Below are 10,350 nucleotides of genomic sequence, written 5' to 3'. Positions count from 1 at the left end.
ACACACTCACTTTACAAACACTCACCTTAACACTCACTTTAGACACTTTAACACTACATTATATGTATCTATTTATTAAAGAGATGTGCACTACATTCATACCTCATTTGCATTTGCACCTTGCCCTAAAAAGGTTTTGGCACCTCATTCATTGTCTCCATTTGTACCTCATTGTCTGCATTTTTACTTCATTGTAGGCTACTTAGGTTGTTCTTTAGTTTGTATATTGTATTGTATATATAATGTTATTCCTCTTTTATTTTTTATTTTTTTTTACTGTATGAAGCACATTCTCAGGGGCTCATACAGAACCAAGCATTTCACTGTAATGTACATTATACGTGACAAATAATAAAACAAACTTGAAATCACTTCCATTGTAGGTATGCATAGGCGGCATGATGGCCTACCCTCAAGAGAGAACTCTACACGTGTATTGTGTTCCTGCGGTCTCTGTGTTGACTACTATAAAAGTTTGACTGGCCTGTTGCCAAGTTATATTTTAATCAGGCACACGTTGGCCAGCGCATACGATGTGACATAGGACCCCTCAGAAAAACATGGCAGCCAACAGTGGGAACTCGGTTTTGTTCGTATGCTTGGGTAAGAAATGTATTTTTTAAATCCAACACAGCCCGTGGGAATGTAAACACAAAGTAGGTCGACTGTGCCATACTGAAAATAATGCAACTAATTAAAAGGCGTTGGCTCTAAGGACAGGGAAAGGAGCTGTATATGGGTTCTGGAGACCAAATGCATGACAGCCAGGGCGGTGCTAACTAAGCTAACGTTAATATTGATTGATTGATTGAAAACTTTATTACCAGATTGCAGAATGGGTACAGTACAGTACAGCTCAATACACACAATTGTTAAGGGGATGCAGACCAGAGAAAGACTTTCGTCTTGTTTACATCAGGGTCCCCCATTTTCAATTCATCATAATAGACGCGTAGACCACTGCACTTCCGTGTTACATGGAGCTATAGACATAGATATATATATAGAGATATCTATGGCTATAGACCACTGCACTTCCGTGTTACATGTAGCTATAGACCACTGCACTTCCGTGTTACATGGAGCTATAGACTACTGCACTTCAGTGTTACATGGAGCTATAGACCACTGCACTTCCGTGTTACATGGAGCTCGCGAGGGGCGGGGAGAAAGAGAGCGCGCGGGGATATAAATTAATGAATGTATTTTTAGAGCATTGACCAAAGTGTACCACCTAAGCAACATTCATTCACGCACAACCCCCGCTCTCTCACGCCAGCTCAAAATACTGTACTCTCTCTGTATGTCGTGTATGTCATATTTTATGATGAATTGAAAATGGGGGACCCTGATGTAAACAAGACGAAAGTCTTTCTCTGGTCTGCATCCCCTTAACAATTACTGTACCCATTCTGCAATCTGGTAATAAAGTTTCCAAGCAATCAATCAATCCCGGAAGTGTTGCAGTGTTCTATGTCTGTCTTTTGGGGGCTTTTCTCCCCAACCTGTTCAACGTGTTGGTGCACTTCATTACGAACCGCTTTCGCCTATATTGCACTGCCAGTAGCTAAATGGACTGGTGCGTATTCATCATAACATATATGACATACAGATAGACAGTACTGCTACATCTATACATTTATGACATACCAGATTTACAAATACAGTACTGTTTGTGATACAAGAAGAGTAAAAAAGAGAGTATATACATTTGACGAATAAACTGTACATTGGAGGAGGTTGGCAGGAGGGGTGGGGTGGGGGGGAAACTACATTGGAGGTGGTGGTGGGGGGGGGGGGGGGGGTAGGCGGGGTGGCGGTGGGGGGTAACTACTGTACATTGGATTATCGACTAAACCTTACTTGGTCCCAAGAAGAGGGTCTCGTGTATTATTGGGTTTAATAGGACATTTATTGTACATTGGAGGGGGTTGCGTTAGGACATTTACAGGGGCCAGTTTCGAATTGCAGTCTCTCGTAGGTGCTCTTTGAGAGTGGTTTTGAAAGTGGGTAGTGATTCACATTCCTTTACAGCTTTGGGTAGGGCGTTCCACATTGATGTGGCATAATTGCGAAACGTGTTTAGTCCCTTGTTTGAGCCGAATCTGGGTTTAACATGATTTGTGGAGCTCCCTCTGGTGTTGTGGTCAGTGGTGCAGTGCTGGGCAACCGCGGTCAAACGGCATTTGGGCTTCGAAGTGCGCGCATCCTATTATTATGCAAAGTCTAGGTGATAAGTGCCTAGACTTTGCATAATAATAGGATACCGTTTGGCCTCCGCCCATATTACGACTGCACCCCTGGTTGTGGTCGTGGTATTCACTGACCTTTGGGAAGTATTTTTACATGTACATGGGTATCTTAGTCGTGTAGTGTATCTTGTAGACCAGGCCCATTGCAAGTTGCTGTACTCTGTCGTCTACTCTAAGCCATCCTAGGTTGTCAAAGTGGGCAGGGGTGAGGTGGGTTCTAGGAGTCAGGTCAAGCAGTAGTCTGACCAGTTTGTTTTGAGATGTTTGTAATTTTGTTTTTAGCGCCTTTGAGGTGCTTTGGTACCATGAGGTGCAAGCATAGTCGTAGTACCCTTGAATGAGTGCTCCTGCCAGAGTCTTCAGGGTATTCTTGTTTACCAGGGAGGAGATCCGGTACAAGAATTGAGTTCGTTGGTTGACTTTTTTTTATTACATTGGATGCCATTTTGTCACAGGAAAGATTTGCCTCTAGGATGGAACCTAGGTATGTAATTTCATCTTTCCTTGTGACAATATTTGTCACCCACTGTAACTGAGAAGCCGTCGGTCTTGCTGAGTTTGTTATTTGAACCGAAGAGAATGGACTCTGTTTTGCCCAGGTGTAATGATAGTTTGTTATCAGCGAGCCAGATGCAGATTTTGCCTAGTTCCGAGGGTTTTTTCAACCTGTAACTTGTTCTTGTCAGAGACCAGCACGCGAACAGGAACAAGTTGCAGTCACAAGCTGACGACATGTCATTTGCATAAATTAGGAATAGTAGCGGTCCTAGTATGCTTCCTTGTGGAACACCACAGTTCACTTTGAGGGGGGGGTATAGGGTACCGTTTACCTCCACCATCTGTTCTCTCCCCTCCAGGTAGGATTGCATCCAGCTCACTGATAGACTATCAAAACCAATTGCTTTTAGCTTGTTGATCGCCATCTGTTTGATTTATAAATTGGTATTGAATACAGACAACTAAACTCATAAAACTGTCTGCTGTATGACTGAATACATTATGGCTAGGCTTGCTTGAGCCAGTTGACCACTCCTGTATAAGACCATCAATTCACTGATAAGTGGATGTAGGGGTATATAGAAACATTAGAACTAGGGATGTCCGATATTGGCATTAAAATGTGATATCGGACAATATTGGTATCGGTTTAAAAAAAAAAAACTATTTTTTACATTTCTATAACATTTATTTACCCAGGCAAGCAAGTAAGAACAAATTCTGATTTTATTTATCGTCAAAAGTATGCATAATGTTGTGTTAATTCCACAACAAGAGATATGTAATGTTAATTACCTGAAATTATTCCGTTTTTTGGGGGGGAAACCCTGCATATATCGGTATCGGTTGATATCGGTATCGGAAATTAAGAGTTGGACAATATCGGTATATCTGTAAAAAAGCCAATATCGAGCATCCCTAATTAGAACATTATGTGTTGTCTTTTTGCTTTTGAACAGGGAATATTTGCAGATCCCCCATCGCTGAAGCAGTCTTCCAGAAGTTGGCTACAGACGCTGGTGTTGTTGATAAGGTAAAGGTCATAGAGGTGCCGACCCAATCCATCATGTTGTTCGTGTAGAACTCAACGATTATTTTTGCCGCTTGGCTTCTAACGTGGTTTCTGATAGAAGGCAGATGTTTAATTTGAGACTGAAGGCCTTAAAGGGGAATGCCACCCTCATTTCTATTACGGTTAAGTCAATATGTGTGACTGTGCACCATTCTCTCCTAAAGCTAGACGTCAGAGATGAGAACCCTCCAGTTTGTGATCTCTGCTCGGTGTAGAATCAGAAAATGACTGGGCCCTTAACTTTATGGGCGGCTCCTAAAATGTTTGTGTTTATTGTTTATTTGGATTCCCATTCCATGGAGCTCCTAAGCGCCCAATTGAGGTTCAGAGTGTGGTTCAGAGTGTGGTTCAGCCCTGGTGTGGTTCAGAGTGTGGTTCAGAGTGTGGTTCAGAGTGTGGTTCAGCCCTGGCAACACTACAATAGAAACCTCAGTGGGGATGTGACACTGAGCGCATCGCATGTGCAAATTAGGAATGAAGGCCTTTATGTTTTCTGCACCGTCTGCATGGAATAGCCTGCACAACTAACTTAAACTCCAGGATCTAGTCACTCTTAATGAACTTAGTCATGGTGAAAGCTATAGAAACGGACTATATTGATGTTTGTAATTGTTTGAATTGAACTAGGATCACATCATGGCTTGGCTTCCCTGCACTCTTACTGTAAAGCACTTTTGAGCTGATCTGTTTTTAATGTGTGTGTGTGTCTGTGTGTGTCTGTGTACTGTATGAAATCGCTGTACTGCTGCCATTCTTGGCCAGGTCGCTCTTGGAAAAATAATCATTCAATCTCGATAAACCGGGTTAAATATAGGATAATGACAAATGTGTCCGATAAGTACAAGACAAGTTGTTCTTAAAGCCCCCATGAAACGGCTAGCAGGATGCTATTTGATTCCACATATTTATGAGTTTCCTGTTAAAAGCAGGAAGCTAGGGAGAGACTTGTCGTGGATATTGATTGGCATTTACAGTAGCCAATAGTGCTTAACTCAATCAGCGCCTAGAGGTCGCTGTTTACCATGTGGTAAGAACGCCACCGCTTTAAAGAATACGAATACATGGCGGTGTTTGCAGAGCTCAAACTATATTTTATATCATAGCAATGGATATAAAACTATTGCCCATTTGACATCAAGTATCTATCGTTCAATTTGTGAAAAAAAAAAAAAATGCATCCATACATTCCCGTTTTATACCGTGGTGAATATGAGTATAGTTTTAGAGTAATCCTGTGTAATCCCAGAAAACGCCGCTATGCAGCGTTTAGTGCATTTCACTAGAAGCTGTGGCGTTTCTCGCATCAACAATCAATCTGAAATCAACGCTATATTATCGGTATTATGTTTCATCATGAATGCGTCAGTAGAAAGCTATCTGGCTGCACGTTAGCCTAGCTTAGCACAATGAATGGAAGCGGACAGTGCCGTTTAGCCTAGGCATTGTCAAAACTAACACCTCTCCCGAAGGCTAACCGGCACTGTCCGCTTCCATTCATTGTGCTAAGCTAGGCTAACGTGCAGCCAGATACTGTAGGCGTGTTCCTTTTAACAAAAACCTCCAGAGTCTTCAGTAAGCCTGCAATGCATTGTGTGGTGTGTGTGTGTGTTATTCCATTTTGCTGTGTGTTTTTGCCCCCCACGCTCCGCCTTGCTTTAGTGGAGGATAGACAGTGCCGCTACCTCCACCTACGAGATAGGCAAGCCTCCGGACCACCGCGGTAAAGCCTGCATGAAGAGCCACGGCGTGCCCATGAGGCACGTCGCCAGGCAGGTACGACCACCCGACTCTTGAACCTCTAGCCAGCCCCCCCCCCCCCACCCTCTTGTGTTCTCTGTTGTTGCAGTGGGTTATTGACAGTGGCGCCACGTCCGATTGGAACACGGGCAGCTCCCCGGATAGCCGTGGTCTGGCCTGCCTAAGGGAACATGGCATTGAGACCAGTCACAGGGCTCGACAGGTACAACCAGTCGCCCCCAGGGGTCCCCTTACTAGTGTTGTCAAAAATATTGAAAAATCGATACATATCGATTCTGAATTTTTTAAACGGTTTCGATACTCATTTCCCGAAATATCGATATTTAATTATTCACTTTTTTTTTTTTTTTTTTTTTTTTTTATAAGGAAGTTGCATTGTTCATTTCAATACCTGTAATAGTACAGTAGTCCACACACACACACACACACACATGTGCATTTAGTTAAGTCAGAATATGACTGTAATACAAACAGTTCAGTTTGTCAGGTACATGTAACACAGATTACAGTGTTTACATCTGTCTGCTTGAGAAAATACCATGTTCTGCAATAAAAATGATTGAAGTGAGATGAACAGTTATTTTTAAATGTGTGATCTAAAGATAAACAAAGGGTTTTAAAAGTGTTATATTTATCTTCTCTTATAGTACCAGAGAGAAGCTGAGGAGAATAAACCAGCAACAAAAGCAAAATTTGTTAAAAAAAAAATATATATATATATATATATATATTTTTTTTTTCTTTTGGTATCGAAAAAGTATTGAATATCGATACTTTTCAAGGTATCGTATCGAAGTCGAAATTCCAGTATTGTGACAACACTACCCCTTACTGGGTGTGTGCGTGCGCATGCATGCGTGTGTGCCGTGTGTGTTAATGGATCATACCGGTCTAATCATGACTTCTCTCCTCTTACCAGAGACGGCCCCTGTCTTCAACTGATTTAGTGTAGCAGGCGACAGTGGCTCGGGAGGTAGAGCAGTCGTCTGGTAATCCGGAGGTTCCTGGTTTGATTCCCGCTCCTCCCGGGCAGCGTGTCGAAGTGTCCTTGAGCAAGACACTTAACCCCTAATTGCTCCCGATGAGCAGGTTGGCACCTTGCATGGTCGCCTCCGCCGTCGGTGTGTGAATGTGTGAGTGAATGGGTCAAATCTGAGGAACAAATTGTAAAGCGCTTTGGATAAAAGTGCAATATAAATGCACCATTTACCATTTAGTGTTCATAGGTGTATAACGTGTGTGTTTTGGTACATCTTGGCCTACCTTCCACACTGACATTGATATTGACAAGGTTTGAAAGTTGTGTGCTATGGTTTCTTCTTCAATACAGGAAAGCAAATTATTTAAAATCATAAAAAAACAATGCGCTTTACAATTTTGTTCCTCACATTCACCAATTCACTCACCCATTCACACACCAATGGCGGAGGCGACCATGCAAGGTGCCAACCTGCTCATCGGGAGCAATTAGGAGTTAAGTGTCTTGCTCAAGGACACTTCGACACGCTGCCCGGGAGGAGCGGGAATCGAACCGGGAACCTTGTGATTACCAGACGACCGCTCTACTTCCCGAGCTACTGTCGCCTAAGATTTGAGACATTTGTAAGTTTACTGTTCAAAAAGCTAAGAAAGGTATTAAAAGGAGATGTATTTCTACTGTAGGGGTTAACTTGTGGAGCAATGCTGATATACAGGAAAAACTAGCGTAAAAAAGGTGGGACTGCTACCAGTGCACCTCAGGGTTGAACAGATGAAACTGAACCACATGTTCAACATAGTCCATTGACAGCCCCAAGCTATCTGAAGTATCGGATCCATATGGTCCACTTGCATCATGGACACAATACCAGGGCCAGTGTTCGCTAAAGGTGCCGCTGGTTAAGTCTATGGCTCAGAGCAAATTTTTTCTACACGGGGATCTCAACATGGAACAGCCTTCCACTTAGTATACAACTGTCAGGATCTAGAGGAATGTTTAAAGGTCAGGTTCGCTCATATCTCTGGGGTAAAGTGGCCAGATAGCCGTCAGGTCATACTTGGATTATTGTTTTAATGATGGTATAAGGAATGCGCTATTTTATGCTATTTGGTCAGGAAGTTATTGTCTTGTTTTTAGATAATATAGAATGGATATGTTGTATTGGACTTTTGCTTTATGTGTTTTATATGTTATTTGTGTATGTGTCCTTTGGTCATAACATCGGGGACCATGCTGGAAATAAGTGTGGTCACTTTTGCATGTCATCCCTTGGATTTGTTGTGTCTTTGGATCCATAAATAAAATAAATCAATCAATCCATTTAAGAATAAGTCATTCGCTTTTGGTTTTCAAGAAAATGGTTTCTATAGCTATTTTTGAGGGTTGGAAATGTGAATAATTCTCATTTTGTTATTTTTGTTTTGTAAAATGTCAAGTTAGACCGCGCTCTCAAAGTCCGACACTGGGTGCTGAAATCCCGTAAAGTTGAAGTATAAAGAAAGCAGGGAAGCCGGACCAGCACTCTCAGGTTCAAGTATTTAATGGCAGCCTGAAGTGGAAACAAACATGTAACAAACATGTTTCGGAACTAATTGTTCCTTCATCAGTGTTATGGCTAGCCAAAACACTGATGAAGGAACAATTAGTTCCGAAACATGTTTGTTTCCACTTCAGGCTGCCATTAAATACTTGAACCTGAGAGTGCTGGTCCGGCTTCCCTGCTTTCGTTATTTTGTTTTGTTTAATTTGATAAGAATAATAGGACGGGCATACCTTTTCAGTCTGCCATATCAACGTAACTAGTAAGAGTAGGTAAGGGATATGTACATAATATAGATATAGTATCTACAGATATGTAACAAGGATTATATGCAGGTAAAATGTTTTAAAGACGGGCACACTCTCCAGTAATGGCGAGAAGTCAAAATGAGACTTGGTATGGTCCTTTTTTTACGAAAGCACCAACCTGCCCAGACCACCAGGTAAGGACGACTGTGCTGAATGATCCTCCACACTGCCCACATTGATTCTCACCTAATAAGAACCTATGTACCACCTGGTGACATTTGAACCTGGGTTGCTTTGGTAGGTGAGTGGACTGTGTTCATATGGGAGATGGTCTTAATGTATGTGATGATTTACTGTGTGAACGATAAAGGAATGGGAACATTTTTATGTGATGGCTCAGCCTACATATGTATGTATGTATGTATGTATGTATATATATATATATATATATATATTAGATGTATGTATTCATCATATGCATTTTGAACACTATGAAACACTCATGAATGATCAAATGCAGCCATCATTCATTTTATTGTATTGCATTTGCAGCACATATCGCACCATGGAACTGGAACTCAAATCACATCAAGATGTTACCTTTGCAAAAACACACCAGGTGCGATTTGTGTAGGCCATGAAAAGATATATACGGTTATACAGTATATAAAACGCATCTCATAATACGATGACACAGAAATAAATTTTTCTGTTTATTTCCATTTTTCTAAATCGAGGGATTTGCCCTTAAGCACTTGCATAGAGACCAAAATGCAGGACAGCGCGTGGGGGCGGGGGGGCGCGGCCAATCAGAGAAAAGCCGAACACAAGTTGGTTGCCTTTAATATTCACGCGTCCCGTGAATATTAAATAATACTGAATACAATATGTAAGAATAAGGTTCAAACTGCGGGCCGACAACTAGGGATGAGCACAGGTAATGAGATGGACACGGATATGAATAAGTTGTAATGTTAAAACGGCGTTCGGCCTCTGTAAATAGTCGGCATATCTGGGCCTATTTTATTATTATTATTATTATTATTTACTAATAAAAACTTAAAATTGAAGTTTGTTTTACATTCACATCGCCATAGCCTACTTGGTAACCGTTTCATGAAAGCAATAGCTCACTTCAGGCCATGGCATGTGGTTATTATATCACCGCTAAGGGGCTGTCGGCGAACTACGGCCTTTAGCTGTGATGTAATGGCCATATACCACGGCCTGTCGTGAGCCATAGCTTAAATATCCCCCCGCCGGCGCTCGAAGACGAACGACCACAGGTGTAGAGACGTGAAAAGCAGAAGTGGGGAAGCCCCCCCCCACCTGGCCAATCGCACCCTGCTAACACGTACTCTCATCTCACTCCATAAGAATCCTGTCAAGAAACGCATAAATGTTAGCATTGCACGCTACGCTGCTTTATGGCTCTTATCTTAAGGTTCCATCCTAGAATAATCCTCCCCCGAAAAAAAAAAGAAACACCCACTATTCTTCTTCTCGCCGCGTTCCTCCTTGTAGGGGTCTGAGCCGCGGATCTGCCGTTCTCCGCTAATTTGTCTCCGCTAACCCACTCCGTCTGCCTCCCTGCCTAATCTCCTTAAAGTAGGGACGGGGAGGCCCGACTCCTGGCCCCCAGCCAGTAAAATCCACACGGTCCTCATGGTGAACCCTTCCCCTCTATGCATTACTGTATCCCGAACCCATTGCCGTCCTATCGGTGCGGCCGGGCCAAAATAGGACACACTGGGGCAAATTTGACCCACTTAAAGATGTTCTTTTGGGTCCTCCGGAGAGCAGGAAGCCTGTCTATTTAGTCTGTTTTGATGGATTTCTTTTTATTGTATTGCATTTCTTATTTGTAGGCATATTAACAAACACCACAGTGACATACAACCTAAGAAGCTAATTCCTACTTCTTCATTTCTTTTTTCAGATTTCAGTGTTTCAGTCGTGTCTTTGGTGTCTACAGTTTCCCACCCAAAAAGCTGGGGTACCCC

The 10,350-nt window shown here is 42.3% G+C and overlaps 1 protein-coding gene across 2 annotated transcripts in view; it reads left to right on the top strand.

Annotated features, from left to right (window-relative positions):
* Positions 1–545: 545 nt before the first annotated feature.
* acp1 (acid phosphatase 1) overlaps positions 546–10,350 on the top strand; it is a 67,421-nt gene continuing 57,616 nt past the window's right edge. Inside the window, exons 1-3 of one of the 2 annotated variants that reach the window (XM_084315431.1) lie at positions 546–603; positions 3,710–3,783; positions 5,482–5,595. In XM_084315431.1, coding sequence (XP_084171557.1) covers positions 561–603; positions 3,710–3,783; positions 5,482–5,595 — 231 coding nt within the window. In that variant the 5' untranslated portion in view covers positions 546–560. Of the gene's footprint in view, positions 604–3,709; positions 3,784–5,481; positions 5,596–5,668; positions 5,783–10,350 lie in introns of both variants that reach the window. The other variant, XM_084315430.1, reaches the window with a different exon arrangement.

Source organism: Notolepis coatsorum (genome assembly GCF_963971535.1).
Source record: "Notolepis coatsorum genome assembly, chromosome: 5".
NCBI classification, from domain to species: domain Eukaryota; kingdom Metazoa; phylum Chordata; class Actinopteri; order Aulopiformes; family Paralepididae; genus Notolepis; species Notolepis coatsorum.
This window is presented reverse-complemented; position numbering and strand designations above follow the sequence as displayed.